At 61.0% G+C, this 25,563-nt stretch overlaps 1 protein-coding gene across 2 annotated transcripts; it reads right to left on the reverse strand.

Annotated features, from left to right (window-relative positions):
• Window positions 1-42: 42 nt before the first annotated feature.
• FAM193B (family with sequence similarity 193 member B) lies at window positions 43-20,891 on the reverse strand. Of its 2 annotated transcripts, XM_074960138.1 has the most exons (10): window positions 20,733-20,891; window positions 11,397-11,636; window positions 9,619-9,841; window positions 9,054-9,263; window positions 7,142-7,511; window positions 6,096-6,291; window positions 5,458-5,694; window positions 3,765-4,782; window positions 3,284-3,359; window positions 43-501 (listed from the first exon to the last, which is right to left on the reverse strand). In XM_074960138.1, exons 1-10 carry the CDS (start codon window positions 20,889-20,891, stop codon window positions 405-407), a joined length of 2,826 nt encoding a protein of 941 aa, XP_074816239.1. In that variant the 3' UTR covers window positions 43-404. The 2 variants fall into 2 exon arrangements, 1 of the variants encoding a protein (XP_074816239.1); XR_012640480.1 differs by lacking the exon at window positions 20,733-20,891 and having other exon boundaries at window positions 428-501; window positions 3,284-3,484; window positions 11,397-11,795.
• Between the last annotated feature and the right edge of the window lie 4,672 nt (window positions 20,892-25,563).

The following is a 25,563-nucleotide window of genomic DNA, read 5'->3' on the forward strand; positions in this document are numbered from 1 at the left end:
TAAAAAATTAAAAAGTTCTTTATTAGGTCCAGCATGGTCCTTTCCCCCGGCTGCGCGCCAGGCTGGCACGGGGGGGCTGCCCACTGGCGCTGGCAGGCTCCCTGCACATCACCAACGGAGTGCTGGGAGAAGAGAAAATCCCCTAGAGGGACTGGGCGGGGGAGGGGGCTGCCTAAGCTAGGGAGTCCCCCTCCCCCCCCTCCCCGCCGAGAGCTGTGACTGGCTGGGGAGGTGCAGGCCTGACAGGCCTGGGGGGAAGGGGTTCCACATTCACAGGAAGAGGAACCCACAGAGAAAACAAAAGGGGCCCCCCAGCAGGGGGAGGGGCACAGTGAGGCGAGTGTCTGTGGGTGCTGGGGGGTAGGCACAGGGCCCCTTGCACACACTGGGGCTCCCCCCACACCTCACTGAGCTGCACTTGAAGTGGTTTTCTTCAGGGTGAAGTTGGTCCAGTTCACGGCCACTTTCTGCCGAGTTTGCTTAGCAGAATCCAGACAGAACCTGGGGAGGGGGGAGAGAGAGAGAGAATCAGGGAAAGAGCAGAGACAGTGACCGCTCCCTGCCCCCTGCACGGCCAGTGCCCAACCCATCCACCCCCCGCCCCACAGCACCACCCAAGCCAGGGATTCTACCCTCCCCACCCTAGCCAGAGCAGGCTAGGTCCCTTGGAAGAAAAGCCCAGGAATGAAGGAGCCCAGGAGAGGAGGCAGTTTCTCACAGGGACAATATTAAAAGCACAACTGCCAACCAGCCTGAGCAAAGGAGAGACAGGGAAAACGGTCAGAGGCCATGAGGAGCCCTTTAATGACCTGAAGATCAGAAAGGAACCCTACACCAGTGGAAACCTGAACCAAGTGCCGAGAAGTACAAAAGAACAGCACGAGCACGCGGTGACAAAATCAGTTACACCTGGCAAGGGACAGACAAGGCTTAAGCGGTTCTATAAATACACGGGGGCAAGAGAAAGAGGAAGGAAAGCCTAGGTCCTCTCCTGGGGGCGGGGGATGAGCTCAGAACTGACGACTTCACAAGGTGGAGGTGTTTGCCGCCTGCTTTGCTTCTCATTAAAAAGGTTAATGACGACCAGACACTCGCTAACACAGCAAGGGGGCGGAACGCAAGCCCAGACAGGGACAGAACAGGTTAGAGAATCATTAGACAAGCTGAAAGTATTTGAGTCAGCAGGGTCTGAAGAAATTCACTCCAGGGTTCTTAAGGAGCTAGTGTATGGATAAAGCCTTTTCTTATAGCCATATGGTCAGGCCTAAGGCCTTTGTCTGCAGCCAGATTAAGAGAGCAGTAGCCATGAGCTAAGAAGCAGGAAGTCACATCCTCACATTCCATCTAAATGACATTAAAACAATGTAATATCAGGATGTTAAGGAGGAGATCCTTTCCTAATGGCCCCCACTATCACCAGGTAAAGAAACAGATCTTAAGATGGTTAAAGAAAACCTAGTTTGATAGCATCTGTCTGTCAAGAACCCACTTATCAATAGCTGTGGTTGTGAAATCCTCATTTCTTTATTATTTTGTCTTTATGGTCCCCACTTCCCTATTGTTTGTCTATATGAGCTCTGTCTGGTTCTTCGGTTTTTTCTGTGTTTGCACAGAATGGGGAATGGGTGTTTGCACAGAGCCCATAGGGAATGGGTGTTTGCTCTGAGCCCGGAGGAGTAAAGCTGGGAGCCGATGGAGGTGTAAAGTTTGGTGCCTTTTGCCTGGAGCCCTAGGAACTGGGAAAGGGTTGGGGTGCTTAAATGAACCAGGTTACGCCTTGAGCCCTAGGAACTAGGCAGAGGTGGGATGTCCTAAAGTGTGCAAGTGACAAAGCATTTTGTGCGGGTAACACTAGTCTAAGCCATCTCGGAACCATTTGCAATTCCTGTATCTTCAAGAATACCTGGAGGACAGGCGAGGGCCCAGAAGACTGGAGATGAGCAAACACAACACCTCTCTTCCAAAAAGGAAACAAAGAGGCCCTGGGAAAGTACAGACCAGTCAGTCTAACTTCAATACCTGGAAAGATACTGGAACAAACTATTACACAATCTGTTTGTGAGCACCTAGAGGATAACAGGTTATAAGGAACAGCCAGTGTGGATTTGTCAAGAACCCACCTCATCTTCTTCTTTGACAGGGTCACTGGCCTAGCGGATGGGGGAAGCCGCAGACGTGATGTCTTGATTTTAGCAGGGCTTGTGACACAGTCCCGCATGACATTCTCAGAAGCAAACTGGGAAAGTTCGGGCGAGATGGAATTACTAGAAGGCGGATGCACAACTGGCTGAAAGACTGGGCTGAAAGAGGAATTATCAATGGTTTGCTGTCAAACTGGGAGGGCGTTTCTAGTGGGGTCCCGTGTGGGTCAGCCCTGGGTCTGGTACTACTCATTATTTTCATTCATGACTTGGATAACAGAGTGGAGAGCGTGCACGTAGAATGTGTGGCTGACACCACGCTGGGAGGGGCTGCAAGCACTTTGGAGGTCAGGATTCGCATTTGAATTCACAACGCTTTTTACAAATTAGGAACTGGTCTGAAATCACAAGATGAAATTCACTAAAGACAAGTGCAAAGTACTTCACTTACGAAGGAAAATCAAATGCCCAGCTACACAATAGGGAATAACTGGCTACACAGTAGTCCTGCTGCCAAGGATCTGCAGGCTATAGTGGATCACAACAATGGGACGAAGTTGCAGAAAAGGCTAATATCATTCTGGGACGTACTAACAGGAGTGTCGTACGTAAGCCAGGGGAGGTCACTGTCCCGCTCTACTCAGCACTGGTGAGGCCCCAGCTGCAGTGTCCAGTTCTGGGTGCTACACTTTAGAGAAGATGTGAGCAAACTGGAGACAGTCCAGTTGAGAGCAACAAAAATGATCAAAGGTTTAGAAGCCCTGCCCTGTGAGGAACGGTTAAAAAACTGGGCGTTTAGTCTGGAGAAAAGACGACAAAGGGGGGGGAGGGTTGATACCAAGGGGGGGCTATTACAAAGTGGACGGGGATCAGCTGGTCTCCATGTCCACTGAGGGTCGGACGAGACGTAAAGGGCTTCATCTGCAGGAAGGGAGAATGGGGTTAGCTCTTCGGACACTCCTCTGGGTATGCCTGCAGCATGGCACAGCTGAGCCTCTCGGGCTGGAGCCTGGCCTCTGGGACCCTCCCCACACATGGAGTCCCGGAGGGCAGGAATGCCCCTCCCCCAACAGGATGATACACACATGCCCCTCCTGGCACCCCCAGCCCCACTCTCGCAGAGAGCTGCAGGCTGGTCTCACCTCTTGAAGTACTCTACTTCTCGGTCTGTCTCGTCCATCTCTGCCCCATCCACGTCTTTGGGCAGGAACACGTCATCTGGCAAAGCAGTGGGACACGGTCAGCAAAGCGCTCCAGGCGGAGCAGGGTCAGCGCCAAGGACCACACGCCCCAAGAACGCCCCCCTCAGCACCAGGGGCCTGCGCTGCCGCCCGGCACAGAGCCTGCTTGGAACAAAGAGCAATGGACAGACACCATGGGGTGCAGGGCAGGGGGGCAGAGCCAGGGTACACCACCGCTGACTGGTCTCCACTCGAGCCACCCTATGGCAGCACAGCTCCGTGGCCTGGGGGGTGTGACACAGCCACACTGACCTGACCCCCCGCCCCCGTGCCAAGTCGACAAGAGAGCTTCGCCCTCACCACAGCGCTCAGCTGCGCAGGATGACAGGGCGGAGCTGAGACAAGGTCACTGCTGAGCAGAGGGACCGCACAGGGGACTCACCGATGGACGTGTTCGATTTCTCCATCCTGCTCCTGCTCTTCCTGCTCTTGCCCTTGGGCTGGGGGGAGCTGCCCAGGGTGGCGGGGTGCAGGGGCTGCTGGTCCCCAGCAGCAAGGGGAGGTGGCTGCACCAGCTCCGGCTGCTCTGCTTTGCCCTCGCCCCTCCGGCCTTTCCACTCGCTGCTCCTCTCCTTCTCGGGCCTGGAGCCGCTGCAGCCCCAGCCCTGCCCCTTGGTGCTCTCCGATGGCTCCACACAGCCACTCCCCCTCCGCAGCGTGGGCACTGCTCCAGGCTTTGAAGGGTGCTTGGCTCCCAGCACCAGCCCCTTCGAGCTGGGACTCTCCAGCCCGGCCTGGGCGCTGGGCACTGCGGTGCATTCCCCCTTCCTCGCCTGGCAGCTCTGTCGCTTGCTCCTCCTCTGCCTGCCCCCCGCCGGTGCCTGCTCCTGTGGCTCTGGACCCTTGGCCGGCGCCACCTCCTTGCACTCCAGGCCAGGCCCGCCGCTCTCCTGGGCAGAGTCTGTCGGCTGGGGGGACTGGACCCAGATCATCCGGGAGAGGTTGGGCACCGCGCTCAGGCGCTTCACCACCCCGTTCTCAGCCTGCGGTGGCCCCTCCCCAGGGCCCTCCCCCCAGCGAGGGCCCAGCTCGCTCCGCAGCAGCATGTGGTTCTTGGAGGAGCCCAGGCTCAGAGGGGAGAGATCCAGATCGATCTCCTGCAGGCCCGAGGAGCCGTTAAGGTGGGACAGCAGAGTCTTCTGCTCCAGCACGGCGGCCTTCTTGGGGAAGTCAGCAACGTCCAGGTTGAGGTCGTAGACGCTGAAGCTGGCGCGGATGGAGTCCTTAATGGTGTTCTTGATCTCCTGCAGCCGGCTGCTGAGGAAGCTGTTCACCCGCTCCAGCTCCAGCTGGGGCCACTCCAGGAGCTTCTCCTCCGCCAGCTCCCGGTCCTGGCCAGCCAGAGGGCCGCGCGCCACCCGCTTCTGGGCCTCCGCCTCCAGCTGGGCTTTCTCCTTCTCCTGGAACAGGCAAGGCGGTGGGCCAGGGTCAGAGGTTCTCAGGGGGCCGGAGAGAAGCCCAGCGGGCTGGCACGCTCTGGGCGTGGGGCGGCAAACCCAAGCACTGCTGCGCAGCCCAGCTCAGCCCGTAGCAAGCACAGCTGGGATGCCACATGCCCTCTGGAGGGGGCACGACAGCCCCTGCTCCGGCACAGCCGCCCACCAGCTCAGGCCTGGGGGAGACTTATTGGCTGGCACAGGCTGCACCACAGGCCAGTGGCTGATTCCCAGCTCCCAGAACAAGGAGGGGCCCTGGCCCGCACCGGGATCCGGCACTCAGCCCCTTCAGGACAGGCACACGCTGGGGAGACCCCACGTGGGAGAGGTGCCCAGGTCCCTGCAAAGAGCCAGAGGTGTTCCCGACAGGCCCCTGGGGAGGGCGCTGAGCACGGGGAAAGCTTCCGAGGTGGGGAGGACAGAGCCCCATGGGGGTGCAACCCTGATCCAGCCTCCCAGGTAGGGTGGGTGGGGCTGGGCCTCAAGGCCTTTCCCAGCTCTGGGGTCTGTCTAACACTCTGGGCTATTCCGGGGGGGCTCGGGGCCAGGGCCGCTACCAAGGGAAAACAGGACCCAAGGCGGCTCTGACCCCCGCTGGACCGGGTCTGGAACAGCACATTCCCCTCCCCCCGTCCTCACCTTCTTCTTCTGCTTGTGCCGTGCCCGCTTGGCGGCCTTGGCACTGTTCAGGGGCTTGGGCTCTGAGCTGTTGATGTAGTCCAGGAGCTCGTCCACGTCCCGGTGATCCACGGCCGGCTCCCCCGAGCTGCTGCTGTGGCCCAGCTTCTGTGGGAGCTCCTCCTTCCTCTTGGTGAGACGGGAGCGCAGCTTCTCCCGGATCTCGGCATAGTTCCGGCTCGTGGGGGCTGCAGGGGGCTGCAGAGAGAACCTGGGCTACTACTGTCCTGCCTGGCACAGATGGACGCTGTTCCCAGGCCCCTTCCCATTCTCTGCTTATGGGGCTGCCCCACCCACAGCTCATTGCTGAAGGCAGCATGGTTCCTAGTTTGCCGAGGAGAGCTGCTGGGCTGAGACGGGGGACCCTGGGGGCTGGGACTGAAAGGCGCTGGCCGAGCTGCAGGGGGCAGGGGCAGTGTCAGATGGAGACGGACTGGCTGCTCCCGGGTGGCTCTCCAGGGCTGGACTAGCAAAGAGGGGCTGATGTCAGGCCTGTGGAGGACACAGGCCCACAGCCCAGCCACCGGCTGCCTGTGCTCTCGGCATGGCAGTCTCCCAAGCGCCCATGGCCAGCAAGCCCAGTTCAATGGCTCACTTACCGCGTTGTGGCCGAAGAACTCACAGTAGCAGCAGTCACAGAATTTCCCGTCTTTCTGGTTGGTGGAGGAGGAGGTGCAGGAGCTGCGCTCGGAGCTGCTGTCCTCATCCTCCCCGAGCCCCTCGTCTGCCTCACATGACTGTGGCGGGTGGCAGCTGGTACCATTGGGGAACTTGTGTCCTTTGCACATGGGGTCCCTGGGGGAAGGGAGGGAGGGAGGTAGCTGGAAGGCAGACCCAGGGCAGTGAGGCACTGGGGGCCGCAGCCGAGCCAAGCTCAGACGGTGCTGGGGCTGCCGAAAGGAGCAGTCCCCTCCAATGTCCCAGAACTGCTTGGGGCCACCTTGCAGGGGAGGGAAGGCCCCAGGGGAGGTGGCCCCCACCCCCAGACACTCTCCTGACACTGACTGGCTTGTTTAATCGGCTGGGAAGAGACCCCTGCGCTGCTCCCTGGGACCCCAAGCCCTTTGGTAGGGCAAAGACTCGCCGAGCATGCCAGCAAACCAGACCCGGAGCCAGGGGGTGCAGCCAGAGCCTAGCTGCCTGCACTACATGCCCCACCCACCATGGACCCCACTACGGTGCTCTCTGCTGCCCCTCCCCAGGTGGGCTGGGGCTCCCTGCCGACAGGCATCCCCAGGGAGGAACCCAACGCTCCAGCCCACTCCAAGGGGCCAGGGCAGACGGCTGCAGACCAGCTAGTCCTTGGGCTCCTGGTCCTGCTCGTGATAAAGAGCACGCTGGGCGGGCCCAGGTCTCTGAGCCAAGAGGGATCAATTCCCGAACTGCAGGAGAGACAGGCAGCGAAGGCCACGTCAGACAGAACTGTCATGGCGGGAGAGGCCCTGGAGCCTCAGGGCTGTGTGGTGCTGGAGTGAGACAATCTCTGCAGAGCCGTGGTGTGAGGAGCCCTTCTGCCCTGCAAGGGCTGGTTCCTTGGGATGAGGACAGGGCAACTTGAGCCCTGGCAGGGCCCCTGGCTCATACTAGCGCCCTCAGAACACCAGGGGCCATCACACCAGCCACAGGCAGGCAGAGACCCTCTCACCTGTTAGTGCTGGGCAGCTGGTGCGGGGCAGCTGGTGGCACCAGGGAGCCGCTGCAGTGCCCATTGCAGGGGTGGGCACAGCCTGAAAGCGGAGGTGGCATCTTCAGAAGCGGCACGTTGGCGGGGGGCAGGTGAGGGCTCTTGCAGGAGGCCTGGCCATGCGAGAGGGTGCCAGCAGGAGGGGACTCGGCAGCGGCTGCATGGGGGCTGGCTGCGGGGACCGGCGCTGCCTGCGGTGAGGTGTTCAGGTGGGCGGGTGACTGCTTGGTGGAGATCAGCGCCGGTGGCTGGGAGGGGAGCCCCGTGGGGCTGTTGGGAGGAGCGGCGAGGTCCGGGTGCCGGTGATGGTCCAAGGAGTGGAAGGCCTCACCTGCAGACAGGCAGGATCAAAGATGGGTCAAGCATGTGTGCAGTGGCACCAGGCTGTCCCAGCCCAGCATGGCAGGCAGGGGAGCGCCCATGCGCACACAGAGCCCAGCAGGACCCCAGGCTCTGCTCACCCCCAGCAGAGGAGCAGAAAGAACAGGGGCTTCCTCCCCGAGGACTTCCACCACCCCTGACCCTAGAGCACATGGCCCACCCTGGCCCATGCTCTGACCCTGGCCCAGCAGGCTGGGCTGCAGAGGACCCTCCTGCATCCTCACTGCTGCCAGGACTGGGCAACAAAATGGCAGATGAAATTCAATGTTGATAAAATCAAAGTAATGGACATTGGAAAAGATCATCCCAACTATACCTATAAAATGATGGGGTCTAAATTAGCTGTTACCACTCAAGAAAGAGATCTTGGAGTCCTTGTGGATAGTTCTCTGAAAACATCCACTCAATGAGCAGCGGCCGTCAAAACAGCTAAGAGAATGTTGGGCATCATTAAGAAAGGGAGAGATAATAAAACAGAAAATATCATGTTGCCTCTATATAAATCCATGGAACGCCCACATCTTTAATACTACGTGCAGATGTGGTCGACCCATCTCAAAAAAGATCTATTGGAATTGGAAAAGGTACAGAGAAGGGGCAACAAAAATGATGAGGGGGATGGAACAGCTTCCATATGAGGAGAGATTAATAAGACTGGGACTTTTCAACTTGGAAAAGAGACGACTAAAGGGGGGAGATGATTGAGGTCTATAAAATCATGACTGGTGTGGAGAAAGTGAATAAGGAAGTGTTATTTACTCCTTCTCATAACACGAGAACTAGGGGCCACCCAATGACATTAACAGGCAGCAGGTTTAAAACAAACCAAAGGAAGTATTTCTTCACACAACGCACAGTCAACCTGGGGAACTCTTTGCCAGAGGATTTTGTGAAGGCCAAGACTATAACAGGGTTCAAAAAAGAACTAATGTTAATGGCGGATAGGTCCATCAATGGCTAGTAGCCAGGCTGGGCAGGGATGGGGTCCCTAGCCCGTTTGCCAGAAGCTGGGAATGGGCGACTGGGGATGGATCACTGGATGATTCCCTGTTCTGTTCATTCCCTCTGGGGCACCTGGCACTGGCCACTGTCGGCAGACGGGACACGGGGCTGGATGGAGCTTTGGTCTGACCCCGTCTGGCCACTCTTATGGCTGCTCCCTGCTGGCAAGGGGATGCCAAGGGGACTTTCTCAGCCCAGCGAGCTTCTCCCAGCCACAGGCAGAGGACATAGCTGCATCTGCACATGCAGCTGGCTGGGAAGGGGCCTGGCCCAGCAGCTTCCACGCTCTGCAGGACTCTTCATCCTCCAGCAATGAGAAAAGGCCCTTCTTGGGCAGGGCCTTGGGCCTGCCATGCTCTTCTCCCCCACCACAGGCAACCCGAGAGCCCATGGGAGAAGGGCTTTGCCGCCGGCTGGCCTGGGAGAGCAGGCGAGGGGGAGGGGAAAGGAGCAGTGCCAAAGGCAGTGCCAAGGAGCCCCAAGTACACACCTGGCGGGGTGGGCCTGCGGCACATGCTCTTGAACTGCTTGGGAAGCGTCTTACAGAAGTCGAGTGAGGTAGGCAGAGGCGAACCGGGGGCAGCCCCGCTGGAAGCTGGGGGGACGGTGTGGCTGTAGGGACAGGCCTTGAGCCCAGGTGCCGCAGCGGGAGCCTGGCCGACGCACTCCGGAGCCAGCGGGAGGCTGGGGTGCTTGTCACCTGAAATGGAGTCAGCGCTGGAGACAGCTTCTCCTGTGCAGAGCCTGGCCTGGGCCAGCACTGGAGACTCTGGGACGGCTCCAAAGCAGAGCGCATATCGCTCCCCCCAACATCCGGCTGCAGCCTCGGGGAGCAGCAAGGGAGGATCCAGCCCCCTTTGTATCCTGGGCACTAAGGCCATGCGCTCCCTTTCCCCCTAGCCAGCCCTTCCAGAGCCCAGCGAACCCCAGGGGTTCTGCTCTCTAAGGCAGGGCCCCTGGAGGCCAGCCAGCACAGCAGTCCACTCAGGCCCGGACCCAGAGATGGCCAGTAGCCAGGCCGGGACCCATATGGCCCTGGGCTGGCCTGGACTCACCTAGTGCAGCAGGGGGCCCCCCCAAGGGGCTGCCTTGCGTGGCTCCATTGGCATGCTGGGAATTCCAGAGGCCCGACAGTTTGTGAGCAGACAGGAAGGAGCTGGGATCCCAGTCCCCCGAGTTCCCGTGGCACGAGGAGGAGGAAGATGATGAGGAGGAAGATGAGGAGTGGGAGCCGCCCCCACAAGACTGCGACTTGCAGGACGTGTGCGATAATGAGACCTGGAAAGAAACTCACAGTATGAAGCAGCAGGAGGCGAATCCCCAAACACTCTGGGTCTAGTCTGGGCTCCGCAGGGCCAGGCCAAGTCCCAGCACACCCCCACCTATCCTCACTCATGTAGGGCTCCCTGCTGGGCCTCCCCCAGCCAGGACCGAGCCTGGGCATGGGGGGCCCATCCTGTGTCTCCCCCACTCTGCCACCTTGGTCTCCACATCAGCCTTCGGTGAGAGCAGGTCTACGCTACACATTTACAGCGGCACCTGTCGCGCTAAGAGAGCTCTCCCGTCGGCTGAAGAACACGGGAGCCGTGCTGATGGAGACGCTCTCCCGCCAACGCAGCACCGTGCACCGCATGACTCTGTCGCTCGGGGGTGGATTATCCACACCTCTGAGCGACGCAGTTACACGGACTTAACTCTCTAGCGTAGAGCAGGGCTACAACAGCAAGCTCTGGCCTAGACCAGTCAGCTGCACCAGGCTACCAACTGGACGCCTTTAACGAAGTGCATCTGTAACTCTTCACCCAGAACAAGAGCGTCCCTGGAGGGATGTGCGCAGGCATGAATCCTGGTGCATCTCTGCATGGAGGCCAGGGCTGCCCATAGCTCAAGTTCCATCTGCCTTGTTTACCAAAGGGAAGCGTTAGGGGTGACTAGATCTCAGCCTCTAAGTGCCTGCACAGTGACCAAACATTTGCTAGTGGGCCCTTCGCTCAGGCAGGGGCAGGTCTCACCCGATCCAAGGGCTGGACATTGACACTAGACCCATTCAGACTGGAAATAAGGGCCCGTTTTTAATGATGAGAGTAACTGACCACTGGAACAACTTACCACAGGCTGCAGCAGAGTCTCTGGCCATTTTAAATCCAGCTGGGAGGTCTGTCTAGCATATCTGCTGTAGGGGAGGTCTGGGGGCAGCTCTCAGGCCCGGGCTGTACCGGGGGTCAGATGAGCTGACCACAATGGTTTCCGTTGGCCTGATGCTGCCAATCCCTGACTGATGGGCCCAGAATCAGGCCTCGAGGGGGCAGCTCTGGTGAGGAGCTGGGCCTGCCAAGCCACGGGGGGAAATTCCTGTAACTTAATAAAATCCCCTCACCCCAAGGAACATCCGAAGGTCTGCGGGAGCAGCGAGCCAGTCTTCCCAGCCAGGAGAGAGATGGGGGGCGGCGGGGAACCGAGGCATAAGTCAGCGGCACACACACTCTTCCAGCTCTGCCCTTACCATGCAGGGGGCCCCTCATGCCACCTGGGCAGCTCTCACACAATCCTGAACAAACAAACGCCTGCCTTCCCCACCAGCACTACCGGCTCCCCCCAGCTAGGAGAAACCCTCCGAGGGCATCACAGCCTCAGGAGACAGCCGTGTGGAGAGGCCCAGCAGACAGGTATGCGTATAGGCACTCAGCAAGGGCCAGAGGGGTGCCAGGCTCAAGGGGACCTTCAGCAGCCATTGCTGCCACGTGGCAATTAGTACCGATTGCTCAGCAGGACCCCCTGCCTTGAGGGGAGCCATGGCCCTAACCAGCATGGCCAGAGGACAGCAGCTGCCTACCGCCAAGGCCTGCTCCTGGACAGCTCGCCGCTCCTCCTCCTCCACACTCTTCCGACAGCTCTGGCAGATCCACAGCGGCATTTCTCCCAGCAGGTTCTGCACGAGCGTTGGCACGAAGTCTGGAGGCAGCCTCTCGCCCGGGGAGACCAGCCCGTTGTGAGATGGGCCTCCCCAGTCCTTGCGCTCTCGGTGACATAGCAAGCAACACGTCTGCACAGACTGGTTGGCAGTGGGCAGCACCTGCAGCAGGACACACGGGCAACGAGTCACTCACAGCTGGGCACAAGGCAGGCTGCAGGGCTCCCAGGTGTTTGTGCAGGTGCAGGACAAGCCCCGAGGGCCAGCAGGCTGGGTCCATGCAGCACCTCTGCGAGCCGTGCCCACCGGACGCTGCTATCCCACTATGGCAGCCCTCACAGACCGAGTGGAGCCCAGCACTACCCAATCCAGCAGTCTTGAGCATTTAGGGGAAGTGCTGTGGAGTCTGTCATGGCCACAGCCAGCCCCTTCTCAATAGCTCCCACCTTCGGCTTGGGCACAGACACGCCGGGAGCGCTGAGTGAGAAGAGCTGAGCAGAAGCGGTGACCCTGGGAATACCCAAGGGCAGGCAGAGGACACCAACTGGGGTAGGCAGCCAATACCCTGCTTTCTAGATACCCTGTCCCCCTGCCCAAACCCTTGTTCCAGCCCCACTGGCCTTGGGCCCTCCCCAGCTCTTTGTTTGGTGTGGACAGAGGAACAGATGTGGCAGGAGGCAGGCCCTCGCTGCTCTTTGCATTCTGCCCCACAGTCCCACCCAGGGCCGGGGCCTCCTGCCGGCGCTGGTGGGGAAGCCAGGCCGCAGCCCACGGCTACTTTAGAGACCCCCCACCAGCTGGGGAGAGCAGAGTGCAGAGCTGGGGAGGGGTCCCCCATTGTTTGCCGCTGCAGCGGGGCCAGGACAATGAGCCACGTGTTTAACTGCCGCTGTGGAGCAGATGGCGCCTCACACTGAAGGTGAAGCAAAGGGGGCACAGGGAGGGGCCAAGCTTCTCCTCTTGCTAGGGCTGACGCAGATCCTGGGGGGAAGGGGAGAGGCAGGCAGGCTGGCTCCTGGCTCACCCTGTGCCTCTCAGGCGGGGGGAGGGGGCAGCAAGTGCTGCCCAGGGTGGGGAAAAAGGAGCCCCCCAGGGCAGTGCCAGGCTGCGCCAACGTCACCACCCCAGGGGGAGCAGGCAGGAGGCACCTGAAGGGAAGGTGAGAAGCAGAATATGTGGGCCCGGCGGGAGGGTCTGCTGCCAGCAGAGAAATGCAAGCCGACGCAGGCTCCAGTATGCCTGTCATTGTGTCCCTTGGCGCCAACCCCAGGGAGGGAGCTAGCGCATCGGGGGGGAAGGATGTTCCCCAAGCCCCTCGCTGCTGGGCACAGGTGCCAGCCGCGGGCAGGGCTCCCGGCCATCTGCTCTGCCAGCGAGCACGGAAACCAGCCAGACACAGACAGAACAAAAGCACTGGAGCCCCTGCTCTGGTGGGGGCGGGGCGCCTCGAGGAGACTGTCAGCTCCGGGCAGGCTGCTGGGGGCTGCGACAGACCCGGCATGGGGGGGGCTTTTTAAAGAGGCTGGGGGAGGGGCTGAGCTGGGCTTTCCCTCTCTATGCTCACTAATGACAGCCACATATCACCCCCATGGGCATCTGCTGGAGAGGGACTGAAATCTGGCCTGACCTCCGCCAGCCTCAGCTCCCAGCGGCCGAGTCTCCATGTGGGGTACAGACAAGGCCTGCCAGGTGCTAACCCATCCCCGGGCGCTCGCAGGGGTTGCCCTGAGCAGGTGCTCTGCTTAGCCTAGGAAGCACCCCAAACAGCCAAGCTCCCCACTTTCCCAGGAGACTATCCCATAACTCCAAAGACACTCCCCAGCTGGGCAGCCCTATCACCCCTAGTTCCCGCGGATCACCCCCCACAGGTGTGGCCCCGGTGCTACCAATGGCCGTTCACCCCCTGAATTCATTCCCACCTTGTCAATGTTTGGAGTGTGACAGAGCCCATCAGCCGAGCTGGGGTCCAAGCCCTCTCCCCCCAGGGCAGCACAGAAAGCTAAAAAGTAATCCTTTTGCTTCTGGTAGCATCACCACAACTGTAAAATGAGCATCAAGTAACAGGCCCTTTCTGCTCTGCAACACTTCTGGGGATACAGCCCAGAATCTCAAGGCTTCCAGCAGCCATCGTGCACGACCCCCTCAGAGCCCTGGGCCCCCTTTAGCACCCACCCTCCACAGACACTGTACAGCCACTGTGCCTCCTGATGCGCCCGTCTGTTGTTCGCCAGCCGGCAGGCTCTGCGAGGAGAAGTGACTCGGCCACACGCAGAGCAGGGAGCGCTGATCACTCCCCCCTCACAGCACTGCAGGTTTGCCTACAGACAGGAGCCTGCATTTCCCCAGCCCTGTAGCATTCTGCTGCCTCCAGAGGCGTGTGCAGCTCCTCACACTTCATCCTCAGCTGAACATCTTCCGTGTACTGGCTCCTCGTGTTCCCCGGCTTTGCTAGCCCCATGCAGCCCGCTCCCCTCCCACGCTCCAGAGTTCAGTTACAAACCGGCAGGTTCCATACACCCCCCAAGGCAGTGAGCTATTGACAGGAGTGCCCCTGTAATAAGGGGGCAAACCCAGACAGGACACAGGCCAAACACAACGAACAAGGGGCCCCGCCCCACCCTGCCCCTTTGGACCAAGCCAGCCCCAGAGCTGTATTTATGCAGCCTCAGCTCCAACTCCTCCCGGGCCCACACCCAGCCAGCAGCCCAGAGACCTACTGCACATGCTCACTGGGACCCTAGCGGCTTTCAGAGGGAGCCTGTCCCAGCCCTCCAGGGCCAGGGGCTGGTCTGCCCCTGCCCCGCCAGGCTCTGCAGCTGCCCTGCGAAGTCCCTTGCCACTGTGCTGCGGACACACCTTGGCGAGCCCCTGGATGGCTTCTCCTTGAACCTATTCGTTAGGGCGGCATTGAGTGACGGGTGCCCGGGCAGCAGGGACGGACGGCTCTGCTGTTCGGTGCTGGGGGGAGCTGAGGAGACCGGGGTTCCGTTCCCTGCTCTGCCCCAGGGTTCCCATAGGGCCTTGAGCAAGTCCCCGAAGGGACCTCAGCAGCACAAGGCTGAGTGCCGGGGCCCCGAACAAGCAGGCAGTCCCAGGAACGTCCCTGCGACGTGTGCTCCCCGTGCAGCGCCTGGAGAGCAATGGGCTGTAAGCACGTTGCCACAAGCCAGCCCACGAGGCAGGGAGCCACTAGCCCCTTGGAGACTGACAAGAGGGGGATGCGAAGCCCCGCCCCCTTGAAGAGAGGTGTCTAAGTCTGGGCCGCAGGGAGGCGCCCATCTCTGCTCAGGCCCCCCACTGGGAACCCGCCGCCTTAGGCACCCAAGGCTTCTCCTGTGGCGCCTCCTGGCTCCATGCAGAATTGCTGGAGGCACCCACCGGTACAGCTCGTAGCCCAGCAGTGGGAGCACTGCTGAAGCGTTTATCCCAGTCACGGGGCCCAGCAGAGTGAGAGTAACTCTTTCGGTAATGGTCAGGCACCGCCCTGCGGGTGGGAGACCCTTGGTCCAGACACCCTGAGCTAATGCCGTCAGCTTGTACAGGACAGCCTGTGGGAGCCCCCCCGGACTCTCCCAAAGCCCTGCGGACAGAGCACTCACCTGGGGAGTGAGAGACCTCTGTTCAAATCCTGTCGGGGGGAGGGGGATTGAACCGGGGTCTCCCACATCCCAAGAAGTGTTCTAATCACGTCCTCCAGCTGGACTCTGCCTGGGACCTGACCCAGCAGGCCTGCTCCGGCGGCTTACTGGATTGGCCCTGCATGTGCCGTAGGCAAGTGTATGCTCGGGACAGAAATGCCGGCTCCAAGGGAACATTCACGCTGAGAACTCAGGCGCCCACGGGCTCAGCAGGGATTCTGGGGCTCCCGCTGGAGCCCAAACTGAGACTTCGGTGCCTAACTACGAGCCGTGGGTGCCTAAGGGTGGGGTTTGGGCACCTTCATGGCTCAGGGCCTTGGACTCTCTGTGCATCAGGTCCCCATCTACACAATGGGGCTAGCACCCACGGCCTCCCTACGGGGGTGGGTGTTATTGTGAGGTGCTCCAACAACGAGAATGGGGCCAAATGGAGCCTTCAGCCAGATGGGCGCTGCAGAACCAGAGGGGCCCTGCCGAGGGCTGGGCTTTTATAGTCTCCGAAATAACTGCTCAAATATCGATCACATGATATCAAAATGGTCATTTAAAAGCACTAATATATCAGCATGGTAACAGACGACTGAGGCATTATGGTCGCCAACAGACTTGGCCTTCGAGAGAGGCCTAATTACAAAAAAGCCACCTAACCACCTACACTATTCTAATTCAGAACAACGAGAGCTTGGCTGAACCGAAGTTCTCAGTAAGGACAGAGTGGCACCATGGTGTGATCCCGCAGGGAGCTGCCCTCTATGCTGGGCCACCCTTCCCGGAACGGCTGACCCCTTCAGAGTGCGGACAAACACCCCTTCCCATGGCAGGCTCCTGGGGACAGCATCCACACCAGGGTTTTCCTTCCGTGAACAGCCAGTGACATGCCCCTGGAGCAGGACGCAGCCTGACATGCCCCTGGGGCAGGGGGCGGTGGCTAAGCTGGGACTAGGGGCAGGACGCCTGGACTCTGCCACCAGCCTGTCCACAGGCAAGTCATGTCATCACTGGTGGTTGGAGCGTCTCAGTGCTCAGACTGCCCAGGGTCTCGTGATATCTGCCTAAGTCACGCAGGGCTGCCCTCAACCAAAAACCCAGCACAAGACCGAGTGGGGCTGTGCCTCTCCCGCCCAGGCGGGGCAGGGGCAGAACGCTGTCTCCTCACACCGAGGGGCTAGGAGGGGCAAACAGGCAGGCTGCATCTTCACACACGTATTTAAGACTGAGTTTTGACTTTGATGATCTTCCAGGAGCTGGGAAGCAAGCGGCTCCCCCACACGCTGAGAATCAGCAAGTGGTGTGAGCCCAGGGGGCTGATTTCCTAGTCATCACACCGTGCTGGGGGCTGACTCTTGGTGAATACGCACAGCTGGCCCTGCACCAATACTAAGTGGGCAGAGTCCCCCAGCCTGTGGCCAAGGGAGCTGCCAGCCAGCTCCCCTCAGACACTGCCTCTCCCTTCCCAGCATGGATAAAGCCTGGCTTCACAGCATCCCTCCAGCCCAGTGTCACTAGCTCATGCTGTGGAAAGGGCTTGTCTGCCCTCCGCACCCATCAGACGAGCGTGTCCAGCCCAGCGAGGGTCAGGCAGGAGCACTGTCCAGGCTTCACATGGCCATGCAAGATGGGGACGCTGGAGGCGCTAGGGCAGCTGGAATGCCAAGCCCTGCCCCACTGGTCCTCGGGCCCAGGTGAGCCATCCCTGCCCCACTAGAGGCAGACAGCCCAGCCCAGCACTCCAGTGGGGCGTCTGGTTCACCCCACTCCAAGAGAGCACGTCAAGGATGCGGAATGCAGGTGGACAGGAAGGAACCAGAGCATCTGCAACTTCAAAGAGCTGCTGGCCCGGACACCCAGGAGCTTGCCTGGCCAGCTGCCAGCCCTCCCGCCCAATGTTCTGGGAGAGTGGCAAAGGGCCAGGAATCCACGGTGGGCTATGCTGGGAGCTGTAATAGGACCTAGAGAAGCTAGACACGGGCAGGTAGGGGATGTCTCTCGGCTCTGGAGAGACCACACCTGTGTACAGCCCTGGGCGCCCCGGTGCCGAGCGGGGCTCACCATGGCGACCACAGAGAGGGGCAGGAGAAGGACCCTGATACATGGTCACCCCTCTTGTCCCTGTGCACAAGGCTATGCAGCCCCGAGGATCAGCAAATCCAGGAGCAGCCGGCTAGCATCACTGCCTGCCCACAAGCAGCCACGGCCCAGCGTGAGGAGCAGAGAGCCAGCCCCGTGACACACAAGGCCAGCAGAACCTGTATTGGGGGGTGCCTGCCGGGAGCCCCGTCATGCAGCAGGGCCCCACTGTGCTAGCGCTGTCTGACACGGAACTCACAGTCCATGTGTAACGGGCGTTCCCCTCCAGGGCTCAAGCCTCCACTGCTCTGCCCACCCGTGATGCCAGATGTGATCCCTGGCTGGCTGTTCTCCACAGAACTCCATCCCTGGGCTGGCCGGCAAAGCCAGGCCCTCCCCTATTGAAACCCCAGCTGGCTGCAGGCTGGTCTCCTGCCGGGTCATCCTATCCCTCCAGCTCCCTTACAATAGCCCTCGGCCCCTCTGCGGTGCGCTCGGCTCGATGCCGGGGCACATGGGAACCTAGTCTAGACGCTCCTCCCAGCAGGGGTCCGGGGTTAGCCACTTGGGGAGACATCTTGAGCACATCATGAAAATACACAGTGCCAGGTGCCCTTCCCTCCCCTTCCAGAGAGGGCAGCTTTCCCCACCCCCCAGTGCTGCGCCGCACCTGACCCCACACGCTCCAGTTCTTCTCCTTGCAGTGAGCTCGGAGCTGGAGAAAGACGCCCGAGAGCCACGCTCTGAACAGGCTCAGCCCAGAGGGCAACGTGAGCTTCACGAACAGACTGAGCCCCCTGGCCTGCGGAGCCTGGCTGGGGGAGAAGGGGGCCGGTTCCCAGGACATCTTTGCCGAGACGGCCAGGTAGATGCGAGGCTGGTATGTTCTACTACCCACCAACTCCTTCCCCACTTTGCCCGACATCTTCAGCTATTTGCCATAGCTTCTGCTCCTGTGGGCCTGGGGCTGCTGTCACCCTGGAGAAGCTCTCTACGCCTTGCAGCCAGCCAGCCCACGCTGGAGGGAAGCGGCGCAGGAATTCCCTCCAAAGGCAGCAGGCAAATAATGTCCTGCACAGAGATGAGCTTGGCGTTCCAGGTGCCCTAGCGCCTCCAGCCACGGACAGGCTCCAGCGTCCCCACCTTGTGCGGTCACGTGAAGCCCCGACTCTGCTCCCACCTGACCCTCGCTGGGCTGGACATGCTCGGCTGACAGGTGTGGAGGGCAGATGAGCCCTTTCCACAGGCCGCAGCAGCTGTGCGCAGCCTGGCTTTCCACAGGGTTAATACCACAACCGTGAGCTCTCACAAAGTGAAGTGAATCCTCCCGTCCCGGAGATCCGCCATCTCAGTGCACTGGGGGGAGGTGCAGCCTACCCAGAGATGTATCCAGCCTGGTCCAACATCCCACCTGGAAAGGAGCCGCAGGGCACAGCTCGCTGCCAGCTCCCCAGGAGCCTGCCTGCCTGTGCCAGCTTCCAGCACAGGCTGCCCTCTGCTTGCAGCAAAGCTGCCGTCTCCTTACCCCATCACTCTCACAGGAACTCAGGAGATTTCTGCAAATTCATCCCAATGCCACAGTTCATCTCGGCTGCTCCAGCTGGGGGCCCCGAATTCCTCCTGGAGGGGCCGGGGCAACAGTTTGCACAGCCCAGCGTTCATGCACACACTGCCAATGCACTGCAAGATCCAGGCAGGTGGCTATCTGTGCACCCCCCAGCCCAGCAGCACACTCCCTGCAGAGGCCTCCCCCCTGGCTCCAGCAAGAGGCACAATGGTCTTCAATTCCCAAAGCCCCCTCTGCTTTGAGGGGAAGTGGAGTTCTGCGCAGAGAAACCGCCTTGTGCAGCCGGAGCCCTGGCTAGGGCCAGCCCGTTGGGGGCTGGGTGTCAGACCCACTTGCAAACTGCCCACAGGAGAGCAGGAAGAGGATGCTGCGATCACCTGGGACAGGACCTGAGCCCTCCTGGAGGGGTGCATGCTGCATGGCTCCAGCCCCCTGTCCCACCCCCGAAGGGAGCAGCGGGGGAAAGATTGGGGTGAGTGTCTGCAGGGTAGGCTGTGGCTGCTGGATGCAGTGTCGGGGGAACCATGCTAGGTAGGGAAGGACGAGGTGGGTGCCACACGCAGAGCAGACGGCTGACAGAGGGACGGGGGGATGTAAGGAGCGGGCTAGGTGGTAAGGGTCGGAGATGGGGCTAGGAGCACACGGTTCTGCATCTAGGCAGGGAGGAAACAGAAAGGGTGATGCAGAGTGCAGGAAAGGGGGCACCAAGCTCTATGTACAGAGACTTCGAGGGAGGACGAGAGGAGGGTGCTGCCTGCAGGGGTGGGACACGGGGCTCTGCATACTGGGGGAGGATGCAGGGGGGTGGGCACGCGGGTGCAGGCTGAGATCCGGGTAGGTGCTGCAGGTGGAGGGTGGGCGGGACCCAGGTGAGCGCTGCCAGCCTGGGATGGGTGCAGATTGGCATGGCTACTCCACGCAGAATAATGGGGCGCTGCAGGCAAGGGGTGGGTGCAGGAGGCTGGGGGGTGCAGGGGGAGAACTGCAGGCCCAGGACAGGAACGGGATGGGTGCCGGGTGGGCATGTGCAGAGGGCTGGATGGGATTGGTGTGAGCACTACAGGCAGGGGGGGTGTGCAGGGAGGAATTGGGGTGTGCGGGGACAGGTACATGGGTCGGATTGGGGTGGGAGCAGGGCCCCAATGGGGTGCAGAGGGGAATTGGGGTGGGACCTACATACAGGTGGGGATGGGGGTCGGGTGCAAGTAGGGGATCAGGGCAGGTGAATTGGAGGTAGAAGGCGGTGGGGAGGCACAGGGGCTGGGAGCAGAAGGGGCGTGGGGTGCAGGAGATCAGGAGCTAGGCATGAGTGCAAGTGGGGGACTGGGGAACGGGGGTACAGGAGATGGGGTAGAGATTCTGGGGCAGGGCAGAAGATCGGGGTGTGGGTACAGGGAGCGGGGTGCAGCAGCTGGGGGATTGGGGTGTGGGGTGCAAGGGGCTGCAGGATGCAGGCAGGGGATTGGGGGGCGGGTACAGGAGCTGGGGGATCAGGGGGCAGGGGACAGGCGGGAGGTGCAGGGGGCAGGGATCGGGGTGCAGGGGATGCAGGGATCGGGGGATGCAGGGGGAGGGGATCGGGGGATGCAGGGGGAGGGGTGCAGGCGGAGGGGGAGGGGATGCAGGGGGAGGGGATCGGGGTGCAGGGGGCGGGGGGCGGGGGTGCAGGCGGGGGGGAGGGGATGCAGGGGGAGGAGATCGGGGTGCAGGGGATGCAGGGGGCGGGGATCGGGGTGCAGGAGGGGGGCAGGGGATGCAGGGGGCGGGGATCGGGGTGCAGGAGGGGGGGGCAGGGGATGCAGGGGGAGGGGATGCAGGGGGCGGGGATCGGGGTACAGGGATCGGGGTGCAGGCGGGGGGGAGGGGATGCAGGGGGCGGGGATCGGGGTGCAGGCGGGGGGGAGGGGATGCAGGGGGCGGGGATCGGGGGGCAGGGATCGGGGGGCAGGGGATGCAGGGGGAGGGGGTGCAGGGGGGGCCCGGTACCTGCGGGGCTCTGCCCGGCTCCGCGCTGCTGCCCGGCGCCGCCTCGGGGGGCTCTGCGGGGCCGGGCCCCGGGGGGGCCGCGGGGGGGGCGGCTCCCCCCGCCCGCTCCCTGCGCGCCCCGGCCGCGGCCGCCGCCGCCCTGCTCCGCCTGCGAGTCATGCCCGGCCCGCGCCGCCGCCGCTCCCGACAGGACAACAGCCAATATGGCGGCGCGGCCCGTCCGGCCCCTGCCCGGGGGCGGCCCGGCGCGGGGAAGCCGCCGCCGCCATCGCCGGAGCGGGCAGCGCCCGGGCAGCGCGCCCCCAGCGGGCGGAGGGGAAGCGCGCCGGGGGGGTGGGAGGGGACTCGGCGGGAGGGGGGGCTGGGAGGGGAGTGGGGAGGGAAGGGAACTTGGCTGGGAGGGGGGGCTGGGAGGGGAGCGGGGGGGGGGAAGGGAGGGAACTTGGCAGGAAGGGGGGGCTGGGAGGGGAGCGGGGGGGGGGAAGGGAGGGAACTTGGCTGGGAGGGGGGGCTGGGAGGGGAGCGGGGGGGGGGAAGGGAGGGAACTTGGCTGGGAGGGGGGGCTGGGAGGGGAGCGGGGGGGGGGAGGGAGGGAACTTGGCTGGGAGGGGAGGGAACTTAGTAGGAAGGGGAGTGGCGGGGGGAGGGAGGGAACTTGGCAGGAAGGGGGGGTAGGAAGGGAGGGAACTTGGCAGGAAGGGCTGGGCTGGAGGTAGGGAGCCCCCGCCAGCGCTGTGGGGTATGAGGGGGCGCTCAGGCAGGGTCCCCCCCTTGTCCCCATGTGTGTACCTTGCTGAGCCCCATGGAGGCCCGGGTGCTACTCTTGCTTTGCCCTGCCTGTCCCAGACACATTCCCCTTTCCAAGGGGAGCCGCTGGGCAGGGTTCAGACCGGAGGCCCTGTGCCGTGGTCTGCCCGGCAGCACTTCTCTCCCAGGGACAGAGAGCCTGCACGTGCCTGGGCTTTAGTTCCTGGCCCCGTGGGCACGACCTGCTCAGGGTTACAGGGGCTGCTCCTGCATTCATCCTTCCCATGAAGCAGAAGCCGGTCACGTCCCTGAGCAGCCAGCACGGCTGGGGCAGCTGCATGAAGCCAGAGAGGGCATGTGGCTGGCACTGCAGAGGGGAGCTTCTGGGTAGGCCTTTGCCACTTCGCTGTGTTCCCCCCCACACACACACACACACTTGTCCCCGTCACCAAAGCACCAGGCTCCTGTACTGGGTGGAGAAGACACAGCCACAGCGCTCACAGGGCCAGCATCCGAACGAGCATTTCCCACCTCGCCAGGGCTGGGCTGATTGACGAGGCAGCCGGGGCACTGGTGGGACTGAAAGAGCTTCCTCACATGGTGCCCCGCTCCTGAGCGCCTCTGGCTGCTGCCCGTGCTGACCAGCTGCGAGGAAAGGGGCTGCCACTCCCTCACAGCGGCTTGAGCCCTAGGTCCTGTCAGATCATGGGTGAAACAAACAAGGTCAGCCCTCTGCCACGGCCACCCAGCCTTTCCCCCAAGCCTGTGGGGAGCGGATACAGGCTAGCGCTGCGTGGGGCGGCAGCGGCAGGACAGAGGACTGCACAGGGGCTGCAGGCCCCTCACAGCTGTGCAGCTCTTGGGCTTGGCCATCTAGGAACCCAGGCAGAAAACTCCAATCAAAGGATGGGGAAAAATCAAGTGTTTCTGTAGTAACCAACCCCACAGGGAACGGGGAGAGAACAGGGCCAGGAAGGAGAGAGAGCACTCTAATTGCATTGGGGCTCCCACAGCTGTGAGAGGGGTCCCAGAGCCGTACTTCAAGAGCACCTCTAGTTCCTGGTGTGCAGCTGTGTGCGGGTCGCACACCTGCTGCCAGGCTGAGTCACAGCAGGACGTCACACTTACCTGTCTGCGCTGTGGTAGAGAAGCAATGGTCTCTGTAGGCAAAGGCTCTGCGGCACCCCTCACGCCAGAGCTCGCAGTGTCTGTAAGACAGGGGCACCAGGAGAAACAGAGGATTGTGCCCCACTTCTCTGTGTGGACTGAAAGCAGGCCCCTTGCACAGCGAGAACCCAGCTTCCTCTAGCGGGCACTGTTCAGCAGGAATCAGGCCTGCCTGTGAGTCCGTCACCATGGCTCTGGAATCAGCCGGCTGAGGGCGCTGTGGAGCGAGGTGCCACGCTGCCCAAATGCTGGGCACATGGATCACTACAGTAGAGGTCTGCTCAGGCCTAATATTTATTCAGGAACCAAACCAAGCTCACCTGACCCAAGCCAAAGAGGGTTAAGTCATTTTCTAGCCCCCCACCCCCACCCCAAACTTGAGTCAGTGCCACCCCCAGCTTCTGCCTGGGCGTTGCTGTGGTGGCTGTGTGCCCTAGCAGCTGCATGCCCGGCTCCTGGCAGCCCCCCATGCTGTGGGGTGAGCAGTGCTCAGACTGCTGGGCACCCTCACTTCACAGCAGTCACACAGGAGCGAAGTGGCAGTGGCTGTTAGGGGCAGGGCCCGTGCACGGACCCTGCAGGTAGGAGGCGGAGACCCAGCTCACCTGAGAGGGGCTGGCTTTTTTCTGACCCAGACTCGGTGCTTGTAGTCCAGTCTCATCAGGTTAGGTTGCAGGCCTCTGCAGTGCTTCCCCTGTTGCCTGGGCCCACGCAGCCCGGGCACGGATCACAGGACAAAGGTACGTGACTAGAGCAGGACAACTAGCAAATCCCGTTTCATGAAGCAATGAGGGGGGCGGGGGGATTCAACCATTGAAAGGCAGCATGTTTAAAACCGACCTTTTCCATGCAGTGCACAAGCGTCCTGTGGTACTCACTGCCACAAGGTATCACCAAGGCAAAGACCTTCACATGATTCCAAGAAAAAGGGCTGGACGTTTATATGGAGAACAGGAACATCCAACATGGCATAGGAAGGGTTAAAGACAAACCAACCTGAGGTGGGAAGGCGATCTAACCCCCCAGCTTCAGTTCAGGAATCCCCACTAGCTAATGGGGATTTGCACAAAGCTTCCCAGGGGCAGGCTGCCCTCGCCCTACCAGCTGCTGGGTTTCTTGCAGCGGATGGTGGTCAGTGTCAGGGTATAATGGAGCAGCGGGACCCTGATCTGCTCTGGTATGGCAGATCCTAGGCTTCTACATGCACAATCCTATCAATCCCTGCATGAGATGGATATTTTCTGTTTTTCCCCCAGCACCATCCCCACTCAGTATTCCTGAGGGTGAAACCACTGCCTTTGTCTTACCAATGCTCCCCCAGCCCAGGCCTTCCCCCAGGCTCCCTTGTCAGCAGGCACCCATTGGGCTCCCCCTCAGACCTGCATCATCTCTCCTCTCCCCTCTGGGTGTTCTGGGGCTAGACCCCTTCCCAGGGAGCACCCCAAGTCCAAATGAAAGGCCAAAGAAAAATCTTCAGCCAAACAGCTCTTCCCCTGCCTCAGGCTTCATGGAAGTTCCCTTGTGGCCCTACCTCAGGCTTCCCCTGCAGGAGCCTAACCTGGACTCTGGTGTTACCTGTCAAGCCCTACACCAGGGCTTCACCGCAGGCTGCCTCCACCGGAGCACCCACGGCCTACGTAAAGGCCCAGCTCCGCCCTGTCTCACCAGGAGGCAGTTAATCACCCCCAGGTGCGGACCATGAGTAACTGGGATTCTTTCCCTTGCCTTGTAGGTGATGGCGGGGAAGGTGCAGAGAAGGGCAACAAAAATGATCAGGGGTGTGAACAGCTTCCGTGTGTTGAGAGATTAAAAAGGCTGGAACTCCTCAGCTTGGAAAAGAGAGGACTCAGGGGGAGATGAGAGAGGTCTATAAATCATGGCTGGTGCGGAGAAAGTGACTAGGGAAGTGTTATTTACCCCTTCACACAACATAGGAACTAGGGGGTCACCCAAGGAAATTAAGAGGCAGCAGGTTTAAAACAAACAACAGGAAGTACTTTGTCACACAACGCACAGTCAACTTGTGGAACTCCTTGCCAGAGGATGTTGTGATGGCCAGAAGTATAACTGGGTTCAAAAAAGAGCTAGATAAATTCATGGAGGATGGGTCCATCAATGGCTGTTAGCCAGGATGGGCAGAGACACAACCCCATGCTCTGAGTGTGGCTAACCAATGTTTGCCAGAAGCTGGCAGTGGCTGACCAGGATGGATCACTCCAGGGCTTAAATTCTTATAGAGTATTTCCCGGAGCCCCCACATATCCCCTGCCCCAAACATGCTATAAAAACTCCAGGGGTTTTGAAAATATTTACCAGAGCTCAGCTCCAGACAGCTCCGGCTGAATTTAAGCCCTGGATCACTCGATAATCGCCCTGTTCTGTTCATTCCCTCTGAAGCACCTGGCACTGGTCGCTGTTGGCAGACAGGACACAGGGCTGGTTGGACCATTGGGCTGCCCCAGTCTGGCTGTTCTTACGCTCTTGCACAGAGACTCTAGGCTGCATGGCCTCCGAAGGAGGCAGTCTCCTACTAGCAGGGCACCAATGTCCTTAAGAGCACTTATACGTACTTGCAAGGTACCCTCCCTGTCACAGCTGGTGCCAGAGGCTGGCAGGAAGGGAGGCCTTCCTGGTGTGCTGTGGTGCAGAGACCCAAGCAGGGCCAGGAGCTGTCCTTGCCTCCCAGGAGTGGCACTTGCATGCAGGACCAGCACATGGCTCACTGCAGCTTAATCACATTCTTGCTCTTGGAGCCACCAGCTGGTGTCAGAGGCATCCCTGGCTTGGCTGCACCCATGGCCCATGCTGGGATGAACGAGTTCTGCCTGGCTCAGAGTTCTGCCTGGCTCAGCGAGTCCTGACAAACTTCAGAAAACCAAACAACTGCTCTGGGCTACAGTCCAGCCCATTGCAACAC

The sequence above is a fragment of the Natator depressus genome, chromosome 8 (genome assembly GCF_965152275.1).
Source record: "Natator depressus isolate rNatDep1 chromosome 8, rNatDep2.hap1, whole genome shotgun sequence".
Taxonomy (NCBI): Eukaryota; Metazoa; Chordata; order Testudines; family Cheloniidae; genus Natator; species Natator depressus.

Excerpts from the sequence above, each read along its gene's own strand:
- FAM193B (XM_074960138.1), bottom strand. The coding sequence starts at position 20,891 with ATGACTCGCAGGCGGAGCAGGGCGGCGGCGGCCGCGGCCGGGGCGCGC. Across the intron at positions 7,512-9,053 it reads CCGCAGGCCCACCCCGCCAG|GTGAGGCCTTCCACTCCTTG; the intron begins GTGTGTACTTGG and ends GCCTGTCTGCAG. Across the intron at positions 3,360-3,764 it reads GAAATCGAACACGTCCATCG|ATGACGTGTTCCTGCCCAAA; the intron begins GTGAGTCCCCTG and ends CTGCTTTGCCAG.